At 33.0% G+C, this 19,725-nt stretch overlaps 1 protein-coding gene across 4 annotated transcripts in view; it reads left to right on the top strand.

Moving 5' to 3' along the window:
* RAP1GDS1 (Rap1 GTPase-GDP dissociation stimulator 1) overlaps positions 1–19,725 on the top strand; it is a 129,966-nt gene that overhangs the window by 47,078 nt on the left and 63,163 nt on the right. For 3 of the 4 annotated variants that reach the window (XM_016211191.2, XM_016211190.2, XM_016211189.2), the window contains exons 3-4: positions 2,156–2,278; positions 6,205–6,330. In XM_016211191.2, coding sequence (XP_016066677.1) covers positions 2,156–2,278; positions 6,205–6,330 — 249 coding nt within the window. Of the gene's footprint in view, positions 1–2,155; positions 2,337–6,204; positions 6,331–19,725 lie in introns of those variants that run through there. The other variant, XM_016211192.2, reaches the window with a different exon arrangement.

Raw genomic sequence — 19,725 nt, 5'->3', positions numbered from 1 at the left:
TAGAAGCTACAGTAGTACTAGCTATGTGAAAATGCACGATGCTTATGGTAGGAAAGAGAAATGCTTGAATGGAGTTTCAACATTGAATAATCTTGGTTACTTGATCTGTAGTACCAGTGTCATGGATAAACAAACATATATAAACTAATTGCAAATTACTTTTTAAAAGATAATACATACATGGAAATATAATTATCCATATACTTTTCTGTTGTTTCAGCCATTTGACTACTCTAGCTTCTCATGATGTTAAGAGAGTGTTATGGTTCTATAACCCTGGATAGTCAAGCAGTGCATAGAACAGTGGTTTTTAACTTTTCGACCAGAACCTCTGGTTAGAAATACATTTTACATAAATAGGCATGCACATATAGTTACTTATGCGTGTGCATATACATGATTCAAAGTTTCACTAACAGTGTTTTACCGTGCAAACAAAATTTGGTAAAAATTTGCCTTGTGAGCAAAAATTTTTTTGTTCTTTTGTTGTTTTTGCTAGTGTCTTTCATTTTATTCTCTTTTAAAGAAATTGCTGGTCCTTGTTCACCAAATCCATTTCAGAGTTTCTAAAGGATTGGGACCCATAGTTTGAAAAACACTGCACTAATCTACACTTACTATAAAGAAATGCATTATTTATTTTTTGTAGACTTTCTCAAATTACTCTATTACAAGTTATTTTCCTACTCTATTGATCACATCACCTTCTATTTACTTAACAAGAAATCTTTAGAGTTCTCTCTTATTTGTATATATGTCTAAAGGATGTAAAGGATGTAGAGAATTTACACATAGAAACAATTTTAAATAGAATGTTTTGCCTGGCTGGGTGTGGCTCAGCAGTTGAGCATCGATCTAGGATCCAGGAGATCACGGCTCGATTCCCGGTCAGGGCACATGCCTGGGTTGCAGGCTCGCAGCCGATCGATGACGACTCTCTCGTCATTGATGTTTCAGCTCGCTCTCTTCCTCTCCCTCTCTCTAAAATCAATAAAGATATATTAAAAATAAAAATAAAAATAAATAAAAAGCTAAAGATTTAAAAAAAATAAAATAAATAGAATGTTTTACTGAGCTGTATAACACACTATCTTTAAACATGTGCCATGCCTCTTCATTGCTCAGAATCAAGTAGCAATTTTAAGTTTTATTTTATAGAGCTTTTCTTTATTTACATCATTATTCCGGATGTTTCTGTTATCTTTTATTTTAATACGTCATGCTTTTAGTAACAGATACAGGAAATGGCTTGGTCTCATTGGAAGGTTCTTTATATATGTTTAAACAAAGAAGGAAAGGAAAGAAGAAAGGACCTCTTGAATTTCTGTATCACCAAATCAAATTCTGAATACCATGGCCTTATTGCTGTTCACTATTTCTTTTCTTCATTAGCGGTGGTTTGAAGAGTTGTATGAAAAACATAGTAGTCATGTGGAACTATATAGTTTCCTCTTTCACTCTATATAAAATGATATGAGGTGAGTTTTTTGCTCTTTTAGTTGCCATTAAAAAATTGTGATAGCATATAGGAAACCATAGAATTTATATATATAAATATTTATATATACAGGGTTTCCCCCAAAAATGTGTACACATTTTAACAGCTGATAGCTCAATTTTGAAAATGAAATGTATTTTAATAAACACTGCCTTTATAATTAAACTGTGTGTATACTTTTGTATAAAGTGTATATATAATTATTTAAAGTGTGTGTAATTATATAAAGTGTGTATATTTTTTTGGGACACCATACATATCTATATATCTACATATGTAATACACTTATAGAATTCAGAAGGACAGCAGGAAAAAGGCATTTCTACTCTGAATAAACAGGGTTCTACTCTGAATAGACGAGGTTGGAACTAACGTTGAAAAGTAAGTTTAGCATACAAATGGTATATTCAGGAAGGATTTCTTTATAATCTGGCTGTAGATAGACAAAAAATTGGATTATAAAGTGTTTTGTGTAGATAAAAACTCAAAAGCAGGTTGTAGAGCTGAAGGTAATTTTATATGAATGCATACATTTGACTGTATACTGAACAAATTTTATTTGGATGATGAGAATTCTTGAAGAATGTATTCTATATAAAGTTGTCAGTGTTAGTGTTGAAGAATTTCATTGAAGCTCTTTATATATATCTCTTTCAGATATGGAAACAAGTGAAAAAATCCAAGGAAGTGGAATACTTCAACTATTTGCAAGTCTGTTGATTCCACAGTCTTCCTGCACAGCCAAAGTAGCTAACATCATAGCCGAAGTAGCCAAAAATGGTGAGGTTTTCCTCAAGAACTTTTCTGCTGGGAACATCTTCAGTTTTACACCTTACTTGTCAGTATGTTTTATTAATTTATGTTTTAATTTTGTAGATTAAACATTTTTTATTTTTTTATATTTCTCTCTTCTTTGGCTTTTTCATGTAATTGTTTAAAATGACTATATTTATAGTCATTTTAGTTTTACATTTCCCATTTGCTAGTCCCTTCTTTCAGAGTAGAATTAAAGGAAAGCACTGCTAGTCCTTGCTGCACCTCTATGTATCATTTATTACTTTGGTTACAGGACTCTTAAATTTGACACACTGAGCCATTCATCTGTATTGTCACAGAGAGCTTACCCTTTTCAATATATATATTGGTTTGTGTTATACCCTGGTTTAAACTGAACTGTTTATTTTTAGTCTGGCCTATCCTCCTGATGTTGGCACTTGACAGCAACAGAGTAGATTGGAATATGTGTTCTGTTTTCTGCATTCACCTTCATGGGAAACATTCATTTTTTAAATTTCCATGTAAGACTACTCTGGAAAAATAATGACAGCAAAGCTTAGATTATATAACAGCTAATCCATCCCATTATGTATAGTTTATATCTAATAGAGATTCTTTGGAAGAATTTATTGTAGCAGAAATATTTGCACATGATTTTAATTTGGTCAGTTTGAGAAAACCCTGACTTCTTAAAGCAGTTTTTAAACAAGGGAAGGCCAAACTAAATGTAATACCTTTACTGTGTCTCAATTTATGAGTTTGATATTATTTTTAGGCCTTTTATTTTAGTAAATTACATATGTTGTACTTTAAAGAAAAGAAATTTTAAAATTCTGGCCTCATTTGTGTAATCACTATGGCAGGTGGCATTGTAAAGTACCGGTATATGTTGTTTTTGGCCCAGTAAAACAACTTGTTCCTAAATGTGTTACCAAAAAGAAAATAACCATGAAACATTTTTCATTTGTTTAGCGGTTCTCAGAATGACTTCCAGGTTTCAGTGAGGTTTTCTATATTGGTAAATCATTTTTTGTTGTTAACCGAAAACTGGCCACCTCTTGTTTGTATGTCACAACTAGCTGTTGTAATTATATTATCACTATATTGTGCTTTGGATTTGAGCTGGTCATAAATGTTCAGAGGTCCTGAAATATTTAGTGTACTTCAAGCAGGTTTGAACTACTGTGAATAGATAGTGATTACCTTGAAACAACAAAGAACTCCGGAAGCAGATTTTGTTTGAAAATGGAACCCCTCAGACATGGTTCGTTAACCTAGACCAACCACTATCTGAATCTTAGGTGCAAAGCAGCATGATTTTCAAGATCAAGTGGTTTATTTTTAATTTCATTAGAATTGCAGTATAGATATCCAGAGACTAGGGATGTATGTAGTAGGAACACCTTTGAACAAGGTTGACCATCACAGCCATTCTGGAGCCTCTCCAATATCACCTATATTTACATCTGTCTATCTATTTATAGATAGATAGAGATATATATAGGTAAATAATATATATTATTTTAAACATATTCCTGAGAAATTACTGGTAGATTTTCACATATATCCATGTGAAGCAGGTAACTTCATGTTTTTAAAACTAGCCAAGGAGGGCTGCACGCCTCACTTAAAAAGTAAATTGTCTGAAAAAGCACAACATTTTTGGAAGACGTTTACTTTCTCCAGGGACTGGCAGTGTTGCTTTTACATTGATGAAAGCTGAGGAATATACTAGTTTTGTTTTGTCTTTATATATATCTTTAAATTGAGATAATTGACATATAACATTGTGTATGTTTAAGGAATTCTTTATGTACTTTTGAATTTAAAAAAACAAATCACAGTTTAGAACAGTTTTATTTGATCCATAATTTTCCTATAATTATTTACCTTCTATCATTTCAAGAACACTGTCAGTCATAGCATCAAAAAATTGAAAGACAGGTTGGCATCATAAAGCAAAACAATAAGATATAACCACAGCTTCCATTTATGAAATGAATGCAAAACAGACTATTCCTAAATATCTTATTTTAGTAGTCATTTAAATGATGCCCCTGTTGGAAATGGCATGGGAAGAGGTGAAAAGGATAGTGAATATCTGCCGTTAATTTGATTAATTTGAGCTGGTGACAAGCTATTTTAAGATTTGAAATCTATAAAGATTCTAAAGTAACTATTAATTTAAGAGGTAGATGAGCAGATTGATGTGTCACCTCCTATAGTCATTGAGCTCATGGAAATATATAGCATAATTTGTTTTCCCAGTAGTTGATGGAATAACTCATGCTACTGAGTTTTAAAAAATAATCAACAATAAACTTAAAGGTTAGTTTTAGAAGTAGGAAAGTACTCTTAATCTTGGAGTTTAAATTATAGAGAATTTTCATTAATATAGAGGTAAATAAGAGATATGATAGAAGTGCAATCCTTTATTTAGGTAGAAAGGAATACCTCTTCTCGACTTATCGCTATGTTAGGGGGAAAGGAAGTTGTTACAGAGGTAACAGTTCACACAACAGCCCTATATGATATGCTCTAAGAATTTGAAAATGAAGGGAAAGGGGGAGATTGTTTATGAAGGTACTTCTGGAACAAATAAAGGACTGAAAGTGAGAGTGAAAAGACTTTTTTGTTGTTTTTTTAAATAGGATGGATTATAGGTTGAAGTATTAGATCTTTATTGACTAGAACATCCATACAGTAAGTCATGATATCCAAAATGATGATTCTGATATTGGCTATTAGAGAATTTTCATCAATTAGATATCTTCATATCCTTAAATCTTGTATTGGCTCCTCATGAGACACTGAATAAAAGTTTGTCTACTCACGACTATGATGGTATCATTGGGAGTTACTAAATTTAGAATGGTATATTATAAAACTAAGGGGAAAAAAGGTTGAAGTATAAGAAAACAACATTTGGTGCTTTAGACCAAATGCATGGGTACAACAGCAGATGTGAGTGATCCATAAAATGAATTTTAATAAATAGTAGGAATAGAGATAAGGAACAGGTGGCTGTGTTGAGTCTTACCAATGGAAAAGGATTTATTTATTTAAATGTTTAATGATTTCAGAGAGAGGAAAAGAGGGGGGAGGAGAGAGAGAAACATGAATGATGAGAGAGAATCATCAGTGGGCTGCCTCCTGCACGCCCCCTACTGGGAGTCGAGCCTGTACCCTGGGCATGTGCCCTGAGGGAATTGAACCGTGACCTTCTGGTTCATAGGTCAGTGCTCAACCACTGAGCCACACCGGCTGGGCGGAAAAGGATTTATTTTTAATGATTCGCGTGAACCTTTTTAAAAAATACTTCATTTTGGCTATTTCGAGAATGTATAGTGAAAAATTAAGCAATTTGATGGCTTAGTTTATAACTGTAGTATAATAAGACCTCAGTGTCATCAATAGGTTCTTGGAACTGTGGTGAAACAATGGATGACAAAACCAATTTTGCCATAGGCTAATTTGATATAAGCAAGAGTTAGGTTTCTACTGCATCTCATCAACATTATAACAAAGCAACACTGAACAGAGCTAGTTGTTTGAGGACCTGAAGTACTTTAATTATCAGGCTTATAGAAAGACCATTACCAGTGTTTCCATCTTCAAATACTGCTTCCTAAGCACATTCAGTTGTTATAAGAAGATAGTGAAAAATTAGGTATAAAGAAAGTTAATTAAAAGTCCTTTTGGTTTATAGCAGATTATCAGCAAAGGAAAACATGACTCCACTCATTTTTGTGTACTTATTTCATGAAGTGTGTAGTAGAGTACTAATGGTAATTTTGAACAGAAATGTACTCTTCAAATAGTAAGCCACCTTAAACATTTTAATAGTTGGTATTTATTTTATTAAGGGATATGATTTATGTAAATTGTGAATCTTCAGATTTTTAATTAAGTATATCTCTTCTTTTCAGAATTTATGCGAATTCCATGTGTGGATGCTGGATTGATTTCACCACTGGTACAGCTACTAAATAGCAAAGACCAGGAAGTGCTGCTTCAAACGGGCAGGGCTCTAGGAAACATATGTTATGATAGCCGTAAGTGTTGAAATATCAGTGATACACTTATAAACTTTTGTTTAAGGATTATGATTTTCAGACTAATTTCCCTTTCAGTGTTAGCACTGTCTTTTCTAGGCTAAGATACTGACATGGACCAGTATGACAGCTCTGCTTATTTAGCAGAACTGGTGGAAATTTGGGACACAGTATTCTTAACTAAGAAGTCATAGGAAATGAGTTCTTTTCCTCTGCTATCACAAATTAAATTTTCAGAGGAAAGTAAGTCAATTTCTAAGAAATTGGGGCTTTTAATTAAATATATATGTATCTTTTCAATTAGGTTTTAAAAGTACTATCTCTGAATGAGAATGCTTATGAACACAGTTTTTTTTTAAAGTTTCGAAATCTGTCCAAATATATTTTTAATTTCTTGCAATTCAGTACAACCATTCATAAAAACCATTATCTTCTCAAAAGCTAGATTGGCCTACTGCATCTGCATTGGCTCCATTCCTATTTGTCATAAAGCCATTATCATCCTCACCATTTTCTATAATACACTGTTGTAGGCAAAGAGAAAGCAAGAACTTGGGTATGGGTATATTGTAAAAGTTTTGCATTTTCTTCTCCTTCCCACATATATGTAAGCAGAGTACAGGAAAATCTTGAGTATATTTAATTGAATTACACTTATCCTGATTTTCCTTAGATTTCTATTTTCTGAGCCAAAAACACATATTTTAAATTTCACTTTTAAAGTCTCCTAGGAATTTAGTTCTATTTATATAACTAGGATAACTTTTATTGCTTATTTTCCCCATTGAGTTTATAATTCACCTTTTAAGTGAGTTATACTTTGTTATAAGACAAAGCCCTTTTATAATAGGCAGTGTTTCCAATAGTGATTTGTGCACATAAGTCATATATTACATAAGGTCATAAACATTCATTTATGATAAAAGAAATATAGAAAAAGAGATTGAAACTACAGCTTTCAGGAATAACTTGTCTGTAGCAGTAGTGGTAACATGTCAGCCACATTTATTCTGCTTTCCTTCCTTTTTCGGGAACATGGATGGCTTAATATGAATTACTGCTTATAAGTTTACCTATCTGTTTCTTCATTCTAGTTCTTTTTATTCTAGGGTATTAACTTTATTTACAGAATTCTAGTGCTTTATGTTTATAACTTTGCATTTTCATATTGAAGATTTTTATTAGACTCCATAGTTTATAATGTTAGCTTTCAAGATTGAACCATTTATTTATATCTTATATGATTAATTTTAACAACATACATTATAAAGACCTCTACAGAGTAATCGACAAAGATTGATGGCATGTACTTGGAGAACATTGATCATTACTGTTTTTATTCCTATCCTGTGTTTGTTATGAGAATTTAAGGCTATCAAAACTATTTTTAAATCCTTGTTTAGTTTAGTTATTCGTGAATTACGCATTGCTTGAACACAGGAAATAATTTGTTTTGTGTAGTTTTGCCTTGAGTTTCACTTAATATTGGTAAAATAGAAGAATCACCCATAGTAATTTATTGTTTCATATTGCTCTGGTTTTTATGGGCACAGAGTAATTTTATTTCCTGTGTACTAAAGAAACTTGAAGTTAGTGTAATAAATGTCTAGTTAATATGATTATTATTTTGATGAAACTGCAGTCCATTATTAATAGTGTTTATCATATCCATTTACTCTGTTCTTATAAGATATACAGAATAAAATATTTAGGCTATGAAGTTCATTTTTTAAATTTTATTTATCTATGAATATTTATAACCACTTTATTCTCATTTAATTTAATGGAAATTATAGTTCAGTGGAAAATTAAGAATAATGAATACAGGCTGTGTTTTATACTTTTAAATCTTGTTTAAGAAAAAGGAAGTTGTAGTCTTAAAAATTAATATAAAAAATCATGTGATGAAATGTGTTCACTGTGTCCTGCTTATGCATATAATTTTCATAAGACTGTATGCTTTCTTACCATTTTATTTGAAATTAACTCTCTGAACTTCTTACTGATTTTTTTCTGAATAATTGTAGGAAAAGTATAACGCCTATATTTGAACTACAAGAATAGTATAAGAGACTGTAAAAGTGATGCTATGATTTGTCAATTTACTTGAAATGCATTTCTGTTTATATTTTATGACAATTGGCAGTTTGAAAGAACCCAGAAATTAGATTTCTCTTTTTAAAAAGTATTGAATGGCTTCTATTTTAATTAATTTATTAATCACTTTCCCTCTTGAGAATGTAATGCTTTATTCTTCAAAGGATAATAGAAAACTATACATGGTAGCCTTATAAATACAAGAAATCTTTTTCTTTCAGTTTACATGCTTTAAAATTCACATTTGTGTTTTATTAAACTTATTTGTTGGAATAATCAGTTTACTTACATTTTATAAATGTACTCCAAATGAATAATTTTTTAGTGTGGGTTTATTCAGAATGATACTAGGTTTACAATAGATAGTAAAGCCAGTGTACATAGAAAGTACCATAAGGAATTCACTATTAGAAATATTTGAGAAATGCGTGCATATTTTACAGATTTTTATTTTGACACTTAAAAAGTAAAGTGTTTGCTAGCATATTTCAGTTAAATCCATGGAAATCTTTTGAAGAAGATTAATCTAAAGTAGGTTAGCTTTCAGTTTTTCTAGCTTTAATAGTGTCAATTTTAGGAAGGAAACGGTCTTGTATAATCCTAACATCACGTAACAGACTGATAGACTGATAAAACAGCTAAGAGGGACTTAGTGAGGCTTTGTTGTTGATGAACTTTTTAAATCCCAGTCTCTGTCTTGCATATAGAGATGAAAAAATCACTGGATGGGAACATATAAAATGCCTCGCCTTTTTTCTGTTTTTCCAGAGAGCCTTCAAGGCACTTCAGTTATGGATTTCTCTTTAGAACTATCCAAGCAGACTTTTGATACAAGCAACATTTTAAAACTCTTCCGTTCTGTAACTTTGGCAAAATACCTTATGGGAAGTTTGACTTCTTTTAGATCAAAGAAGAGAAAACACGTTTGTAAAGAAATCAGGAAAGTGTGATTGGAATATGCTAAGGAATGCAATTTTAAATAAAGAGAAGTATTGGTCCTGGCTGGTGTGGCTCATTGGTTGAGCATCATCCCATGCACCTAAAGGCCGATGTTTGATTTCTGGTCAGGAAACATATCCAGGTTGTGGGTTCAATCCCTGGTCTGGGTGTGTGCAATGTTTCTTTCTCTCCCCCTTCCCCTATCTCTAAAATCAATAAAAAACAAAAACATTTAAATAAAGAGAAGTATTAAATTTCAAAATGAATATTTTTGGCCTGTTTAATTACACATTCCTCTCAAAAGTGATTTAAAAAAAAGTTCCTTTTTTCTCCTTATACCACCGTCTTTTTTCTTTCTTTCAGTAATTAGCTTTGTCTACATAGCTCTGCACATTTTAAATTGCTGATAAATTTAAATAGCCTTAGAGTATTGAAGAGCTTCATATTAAATTTTCTCCCGTTATTTGTAATTCATAGGAATAAATTGATGATGGGAGAAGTTTTTTCTATTTGCAGATGTTACTGCTTGAGGTTAAGAAATAACTGATATGGGATATACTGGTTAAAAGTTATGTAGAAGCTAGAAGAAAATGATTACATGAAATTAAATATCTGTTCCTTTTATTAATATACCAGAGAATGTATAATATACAATTCAGATTAATACATGTTAAAATTAAATAACTATGCCTTTTTACAGAAATAAAATTAATGCTTGTTATATAATTAGTTCTGTTATTGAAAAGATGCATACTTAAGAAGTTTATATGATGTACTATCTTATATGATATAAAGAAACTTGGATTCTTGCTCACTGATGAATAAATATTCAAAATGATATGGAATTCAGGCTTGTCAAAGCCAGTGTTTATGAAGTGAAATAAATATTGTTTATCTCATTGACTTCAAGTGTAAGTGGAAAGGATGCCCAAATACAGCATGGACCTCTTTGTATATTAGTGATTCTAACTATGCTATACTATTTTTATCTAATGGATGAAGAAAGAATTCATTTTTCTTACTATAAGTGCTGAAAAAGAATTAGCAATAACTCTAATATTTTGAAATATAAGTTTGTTTGTTAAGTATGTATTAATACAAGATATACGTGCTGTGAAATTGCTTAAGTAATCAAAGTTTATAGCAGTCATAGTCAACAGGGAACTATTTATGTCTGGCATTTAAAATAAATTGATTTCAGTGATATAAATTAAGTTAAGCATTTGATTAATTAAAGGGTTTTGCAGGTCTTTGTATTTACCTTTTTTTAATACTCAGTTTTAGAATTACCAGTCAATAGGTATAAATAAAATTCTTCAACTCTCATCAATTAATCTGTTGCATTTTATGAATGGGTTTATTATCAAAGTACATGTGTATATAAGAATAAATAACTATATGAAACTGCTACTTTTAGAGACAATTATGGCTATTATGGGAAAGTACTTCATTGTAAAGATGTCCTATATACATAGTTGGAAATAGATGTTGTGTAATACTATCATAAGCTCTAAAAACGTTCATGCCATTAAAGAGCTTTTAATATGGTGGAGAAAATAAAATGCACAAAGGAATACAACTTGTGAACAATTATAGAGTACATACTAAATCAGAATAAAAGTAAATGGATGATGGGAGTAGTAATTGGAGCCATTATTTTAGAAATTAAGCAAATAAGTGCATTGTGTATTGAAGAAATATAGTTCACTTTAAAATTAATATAAATAATGAAATTTTAATGTCTCTTGGAAATATTGCAGATTGATAGGATTTTCAGTTCTACCATTTACTAAATTGTGATTTAATCTTTTTGAATTTTAGTTTTCTCATTGGTAAAATGAACTTGTGTGGATTAAATAAAGAAGGTTTATATTTAGATGTACAATATAATTATGAACTGCTATGCAAAGGAAATACATTGCATTTATGTCTGATCATTTGTCTTAGTTCGGGCTGCTATAACAAAATACCATAGGCTAGGTAGCTTAAACAACCATTTATTTCTCACGGTTTTAGAGACTGGGAAATCCAACTAAGATCAAGGCACCAGTTAAAGATTACGTATCTGGTGAGGGCACTCTTTTTGGTTTGCCCATGGCCCCCTCATTTTACCCTTACATGGCAGAAAGAGAAGAGGGAGAGGAAGCAAGCTCCTCTCCTGTCTCTTCCTAAAAAGGCACTAATCCCATTCATGAAAGATCTAACTAGGAGTTAGGATATCAACATAGAAATTTGAGAGGGACACAAATATTCAGTCCATAACATTATTGCTTCTAAAAAGTATGCCGTGGCATAATGTAATACGTATACTAATGTGTAAGCTTTTTAAATATATAAAGGCCAAGAGCCATATAAGGAGAGGCAAAGATAAATCTAGTATGAATCAGGGATAATATAGTTATTATAATGAGTACTGATTTAATTTGTGCTTCTAGGCAGCCAAGGTAAGAAAAAACAACAAAAAAACAACTTGATGTGCTCTATAATTTTTACTCTATGCTAAGGAGGAATATTCTAGTTCTTTAATGAAACAAAAAAACCTATTGAGACAAATATTAGAAGAGATTTATTATCAGGATATCATTAGCTCTTTAGGTGATTCTGTACACATCCCTCTTAAAATATGCAAAAAAATATACAAAGGCTGACATTAAAGACAGTGTCCTTAATAATGGTTCTACAAAAATTACCCAAATATTCTCCATATGATTGTTTCTTTTACTAATCTTCAACAGAACCCTAGAAATAATACTCAGTAGTTTAGTGAAGGTAGTGCTATTTGGGCAGTATAGCTCAAATGTGTTGTTCTGGTAGTAGAACTTCCTTCAAACATGCAACTTAAAAACTTAAAGAATTTTTGACTTGAATATATTTCCTAGTTTATTTTAAAACCAAACACAATTCTAGTTTGCATTCCTTTTTACTCCCTGTAAGTTTTACTGCTCAGTTTTTGTGTTGTATTTAAGTTGTATTTTCTGAGACTAAAAATTACGTTTATTTTTAGTATGTATGAAAGTAAATACAGTCAAACCTCAGCTCTCCAATAAGTTGTTCACAGAAAAAATGTCTCTCTTATTGAACAGAACTTCAGTTCTCGACCTGACAGCCCTTTCCCCTTTCGTGCTGATACATCAGCATGACAAAAAGCACCTCTCAGGCCACAAACAAAGGAGAGAATGCAAGTCAGTTTACCCCTAAATTTTGCTTTGTTAACACCTCAAGAAATAGTGGTGTGAATATTTTTGTGTTTTGTTTGTTTGTTTTTTGCTTTTGCTGCTGGAGGATTAGCACAATTTTAAAACATAAAGAGTGCTAATGTTGCTAAGGGTGTGAAGGAAACAATGATCACAGGCAATTGAAGAGGTAGAAAAACTCTGATTTGGGTAAAGGAAAAGCAGTTAGCTATTGACAGTATTTCAGAGGCAATGATATGTCAAAAACTGAAGATGCCCCATGCTCACTTCTTGAAAGACACCCCTGGAATGAGTGCTGGAAGTGATACATTTAAGGCTAGTAGGAGGTGGTTCAATAAATTTAAGCCTGGAACGAATTAATTCAATTTACTTTATTTCTAATGGGAAAATGATTTGGTTTTCAAACAAATCTCTTCTCAAACACTCTTACGGAATGAAATAAGTTCAAGAACCAAGATTCCACTGTATTTTACAATACCACATGTTGATGGTGGTTACATTAATTTATACATGTGATAAAATTGCTTCGAACCACACACATACACAAGTGCATGTAAAAACTGATGAAATCTGAATAAGGTCTGTAGAAAGTTTTAAAAACTGCACATATCCAGGAAGCATACATATTATCTCTTCTATGGGAAATCACCTTGTTTCTTTCAACCTTACTTGAGGGGGTGGGGAGGGGGTTTGAGATACTATACATATATCAAAAATCTTAGAAGTAGGACCTACAGCAATAATTGTGGGGTTTTTGTGTTTTTTTTAAGTATGTTTTTATTGATTTCAGAGAGAGAGGAAGGGAGAAGGGGAGAGAGAGAGAAACGTCAATGATGAGTCATTGATGGGCTGCCTCCTGCACGCCCCCTGCTGGGGATCGAGCCCGAAACCTGGGCATGTGCCCTGACCTGGAATCTAACCTCAGTCTGTTGGATCCTGGGTTGATGCTCAACTGCTGAGCCACGCTGGCTGGGCAATAATTATCTTGTCTCCCTAACTCACTTCCTCCCTCCCTCCCTCCCTCCCTCCCTCCCTCCCTCCCTCCCTCCCTCTCCCTCCCTCCCTCCCTCCCTCCCTCCCTCCCTCCCTCCCTCCCTCCCTCCCTCCCTCCCTCCCTCCCTCCCTCCCTCCCTTCCTTCCTTCCTTCCTTCCTTCCTTCCTTCCTTCCTTCCTTCCTTCCTTCCTTCCTTCCTTCACAGGGTTTATGCTGTTAAAGTAGAGGACAAAATTGTCTCTATTTTTTTTTCTTCCTGCAAATTTGACTTTCAGGGGGGAAAAAATCAGCAAAAAATTGATCCTAAAATAAGACTTAGGGGAGAGAGAATTCATACTTTTGGGACCTTGATCAGAACAGGTAACCACCAGGTAGTAACTTATTCGTTCCTCCCTTCTGTGCAGCTCTCTATGATAATAGGTTGGATTTCTAGTCTCAGGAGAATTTCTGTGTTGGGTGGAAGCCTCTACTTCAGGTGAGAGTTCTTATCAGGATCAGCCTATAAGTAGTGTATTATTTACCTTTGTTCTAGAAAGTCAGTGCAGATATGTGAGGGGGTAAATGGTTAAGCTGATAATCACTTCTGTTTCATTGTCCAAGTGTGTCTCCTATATTTAAGAAAGTTAAAGTGAATTGAGGTAATGAAGCATGTATATTAATAAGTAAAAAATGAGACACTGTGCAATAAATGCTGTAGAGGTTATAAGTTCTTGGAGGGAACTTATTTATGTTTGAGTTCTGCATAGGATTTGGAACTATAGAGAGAGGTTAAAAGACTTTTCAGGAGCACAGGAAAGCATTTTAAAAGGTATATAAAATCTTGGAGAGATATGTCTGGGACCCATGTTGGAGAAGGGCTTGTACAATGGGGAGCCATTGGAAGTATTTAAGCAAAAGAGTTATTTAAATGCTCAAATGATGTCATAGAAAAAATTAATTTGAAAGAGATGTGTACATTACAAGACAGGCAGACATTCACAACAAGTAGTATGAATCTTAGTAGTATGTATCTGAAACACTTAGAGAACTTTTTCAAAATACATTTTCTTGGCCATACCCTAGAACCAAAAATCAGAATCTCTGAGGTTAGAATCTAACCTATCGTATATTCTGCAAAAGCTCCCTAAATGATTCTGATGTACTTTCCTACCTAAAAACCACTGGACAGTGACTAAATGAAGAATAACCAGTTTTGAAGGCTTTTTTTTCACTCTTAAAAGAGAGAACAGGAAGGAAGACGTGTGTGTGTATAAGTGTAAGAATCCAAGTTGATACTAGGTAAGAGGAAGGAATCCATGAGCCCAAAATTTAAATCTGGATAATACCAACAACAGAAATAGTGAGATCTCAACCAGGTGGATATGTTTGGAGGCATGTTGAACTTGAAGTGCTGTTATCACAGTGGGCTTCATGCACTCAGAATGGTGGCTGACCCATGGGAACAGAAGGAATATTTAAAGGAATGCATGAAGTAAACATTTAAGGTTTAGAAGAAGTAAAGCAGCTTATGAAAAAGCACTTAATGAGTTGCAGAAGACAAGTTCATTGTCATGGATTCCAAAGAGTTGGGAACCCATTTCAAGTACTGCTTAGGAAAAAAATACTAAATTTTGATGATCTGGTCAACAGACATTCATGTTTTTAAAAACATCTCGAAGTTGACTCTTGTAGACAAAAGTCAGAATCAAAGGCTATGGTGAGTAATGAGGAAATGAAGGGAAGGCACTAATTATCTAGAAGTTTAATGAAAAAAGAAGAGACTAGCAGTTTGAGGGAAGGGCAGCATTGTGAGCATTATATAGAGTAGTGGATACAGGAACATATTTGTTGGGCTGAGACTCTTTGGACAAAGACAATAAATTTTTGAGAGGGGATGATTGATGGAGAAAGAGCATACATGAAAGAAGAAATGAAATGAACCCAAGTAAACGGGGTTGGAATGGGAAAGAATGTTTCTGCCTTAGAGGAAAATGACAGGAGATAGGTGAAATTATGAAAAAAAAATTGAGATTTAGTAAAGAGGTCAGTCAAAGGAGTGTTTCTGGCATGGACACCATCTTCCTAATAGAGTAGAAGTCAATGACAAGGTGATAATCAGAAACCTGTATGAGGGAGAAGTTGAGATTTGGGGTTGTGAGGGCATGTTATGAAAGTCATGAAAATATGAATTTAAAATAACCACATGGAAGTGGAAGTTTACTGTGGTTAGAGATCTTGTGTAGGCTGAGGAGTTATTTTGTACTGTGATGGGGTGGACAGGAAGGAATAATTTCAGTTTCATAGAAGCATACAATTTGTATTGGAATGGGAAGAAAAGTGAGGCAGAGATATCAGGAAGCCATTGTAGGTCAGGTAAATACTGACTAGGGCAGAGAGAATGAAGTTTAAAATATATTTTTATTGATTTTAGAGAGAGGAAGGGAGAGGGAGAGAGAGTTTTGAAACATCAATGATAAGAGCGTCATCACTGATCGGCTGCGAGCTCGCAACCCAGGCATGTGCCCTGACCGGGAATCGAGCTGTGATCTCCTGGATCCTAAGTCAATCTTCAGCCACTGAGCCATGGCCAGGCGAGAGAGAATGAGATTTAAATTAATATTAAGTAAGTTTGTATTGTTTATTATCAATTTGATTGGTTTTGCATAGTACTGCACCAGGTTAAACAATATTAAATACTTTAACCCTTCAGATAGTTGACACTTTGAAGAAGTATGATCTTTCCATTTCTATACTTGATACTACATTCAAATCCTTCTTGTTTATTAAAATGGTATTTTAAAACTAAGATTCTATGAATTTTTACTTTAATACAAATTGTAGGGCAGAGAACACATTATATAGATGCTTTTTTCCAATGCTTGATTAGTTTCCAAGTACTATGTTATAAAAAGCTAATACCTTTTTAAAGAGAAGAAATAATAGTTTCAAGTAGTTGTTCCAATTTTATAGATATGAAAGTGAAGGCAACACATGAGAAGTACTGCACATTGAGAAACATTAGATGATTGTTTCTTGAGTTCAGTAAGAAGTTATTTATGGTTACCAAATTATTATTTTTGTCCCTTGGATACCAGGTTCCCTCCTAGTCTCTGAGTCTTTGGAATTGTCCTTTCCTCATTAACGAGTGTTAGGGTGAAAAAAGTCTAATTATAAAGCTGCAAAAGTAAGATTTCTAAAAATTTTTTGTTGTTTAAATCCCCCCCATCTTTACTATCCTAATCTCACCTGTTAAAGGTGACATTAAAAGTTTAGAGACATTAAGCATAAAACTAGTCTAAGTGAAACCCTGTCAGTACATACTATCTTCTGCTCTTAATTGTGTTATGTTTGTTTTGTTTTTTCTTTTTTAATCCTCTCCTGAGGATATGTTTATTGGTTTTTGGAGAGAGAGAGGGAGAGAAAGAGAGAGAAATTAATTGGTTATCTCCTGTATGCGCCCCAACCTGGGATCGAACTCACAACCTTTTTGGTGTATGAGATGATGCTCCTACCAACTAAGCCACCCCAGCAGGGGCTGTCTTCTGCTTTTATTTTTCTGTTTTTCTAATTTGTAACCAAGCCGAAGTACTCAGAACTTTCTGTGTTTCTAATCAAAGTTTTCCCTGCTACAAGTTGGAGGTATTTCTCTTGGCTGGGAGGAGTATAAAAGATGAATGCTATTTAAAGATGAATAATTCACATTCTTCCTGCTGAGTGGAATAAATGTTTGTACTTCTTGAGGAACTGTGCTGTTATCACTTCATGTTGAATCCTAAATTGGAGTTAGGTGTACATGTGCACACATATACACACATACGCTATACACAGGCTAGTGTAATTTTTTTTAAGTATGAAATAGTTCGATACAAAAGCATCTTTTTAAAAAAAATAATTGAAGTAAAATTTAATTTTGATCTTGAGCAATTGGACTAATAAATTGGAGAAATAAATCATTCATTTATATATAGGCTTTTAAAAATTATTTATTTTTGTCTTTATTGTTGAAAGTATTACAGATGTCCCCTTTTTCCCCATTGATCCCCTCCAGTCCTCATCCACCCCGCACCCAGGCCTTCTCCATACCAATATCTGTTTCCACAGGTTATGCGTATAAGCATGAGTTCTTTGATTACTCTCTCCCCACCTATTCCCCTATCCCCGCCTTCCCTCTGAGATGATAAAAGTAGAACTGTCAAGAAATTTTGAGGTGAGAAATATGTTGGACTACAGAAATTAATACTACTATCAGCAGGCACACCTAAGGTATGTCCGTCAACTACCATGCTATGACCTAATTTTAAACTGCATCTGTGGAACTAGTGCTTTCCCTCCTGATCCTGCATTATAAATGTACATATCTAGAATTTTCCTAAATAAAGGCAGAATTTAAACCTGAATATAATAGTGTGTCACAAAATTGGAAGCTTTATGCTTACTTTTTGGTATATGAGTACTTAACAGTCATGGTGGTTTTTTCCTTCATGACTCATTTTTGTAATTTCACTGATGTAATAGTTATAGCTTTTGCTTTTATCTAGTCTTTCATGCATTTTACTGCACCTAGATCATAAATAAGCTGTGTTTTGAATTTCAGTAAAGATGTTGTGGGTTCATATTTTTCATTTGAATGCTTAAAACATATTTGAATACGTGTAAAGTACATAATAGAAATTTACTGTTTTGGCAGAATAATAGGGGGGAAATGTAAGTATCAGAATTTAATTTTCTTCCCTAGTAGATTTCACAAATATCTTTTGACTTTATCTTGAAAAACAAGGTAGTTATGTCTGTTTACCATTACCCTACTCCAGGAAAATAAAATACCACCTGGCAAAATTAAAAGGCAGTATTTTTAAGAATACAAAAAAAAAAAAAAAATCATATATTATGCACATTAGAATAACCAATATATTTGACTTAGAAAAATATGATTTAGGTAATTGGGTAGCAGTTTCTTTTCATGTACCGACGACAGAATACTATTATAGTTTTTGCAGGCTATCTACATTTTTGACACCAAAAATAATTGTACCCCCTTGAAGCTATAGCTCACACACAGTAATGATTGTACTTACAAAATAAATTTATTAGGAAAATAAATTTATACCATGTAGATTCAAAGACTAGAATTTCTATGTTGGAGGATAAGTTCTTATTATTGCCAAATGTGTATTTTAAATCCAGCATTATGATGTTGAGGATTGCAAATCAAAATCAAGGAGGCATGCCACCATAGTACAACAATAAACTAACAAAGATTTAACCTGTTGAGCCATGCCAGCTGGGCAAGCCTTTTTTAATTAAAAGAAGGCCTCCCACAAAAAACTTTAAACACAATACCTGACTATTTAGTGAGGGACCCTGACCTCTTTTCCTTTTATTGTATACATATTTCGGGAAACCATAACTGAATGAAAATCATAGGCAGTTTTTTAAAAAGTAATTTGATTTTAGACAATTCTAAAATTGTCTAGCAGCCAAGCCTGCAGGCGAAAATATTTAATGATTTTTGAGAGGGATCAATTGCATAATTCTTACATGAAGATCTAGTTGCCTTTTTCCTCTTCATAGTTCTTAATCTCTGTGACATAATTTCTTAATAGTCATTTCCAAATTTTATTTATCACACCTTATTTGTTTTAGCCCTGAATTGTTTTTCATTTTGTGATTCCAATGATTATTTATTGCAAAATAAATTAGAAAATTTATACATTAAAATCAGCTCCATAAGTTGGGGCTGGCGTTTTTCTATAGTGGCTGTATTCACAATAATCCCAAACTAGAAACATCCCAAATGTCTATCAGTATGAATGGATTTAAGTAGAAATAGTGATGTACCCATCCAACAGAATACTACTCAGCAGTAAAGAAGAATAAATAACATACCTGACACTGTCGATAAATCTCAGAATCATTAGGCTGAGTTAAAGAAGCTAGATATAAAAGAATCCATAGTGCATGAGTCCATATATATATATATATAATGCAAACTAATCTATAGTGACAGAAAACAGTGGGTTGTCTGGGGCCAGAGGCAAGGGAGAGATGGCCTGCAAGGGGATGTCAGTAATCTTTTGATTGTGATGAAATGTTTGGTATCTTGATTGTGTTGGTGGTTTCTGGAGTGTACAGAACTGTTAAAACTCATCAATTATACATTTTCAAATTTATGTAGTTTATTTTACATAAACT

Source organism: Miniopterus natalensis, chromosome 1, assembly GCF_054644295.1.
Source record: "Miniopterus natalensis isolate mMinNat1 chromosome 1, mMinNat1.hap1, whole genome shotgun sequence".
Classification (NCBI taxonomy): Eukaryota; Metazoa; Chordata; class Mammalia; order Chiroptera; family Miniopteridae; genus Miniopterus; species Miniopterus natalensis.
Note: the sequence above shows the minus strand (reverse complement) of the source record. Positions and strands in the feature narration are given on the sequence as shown.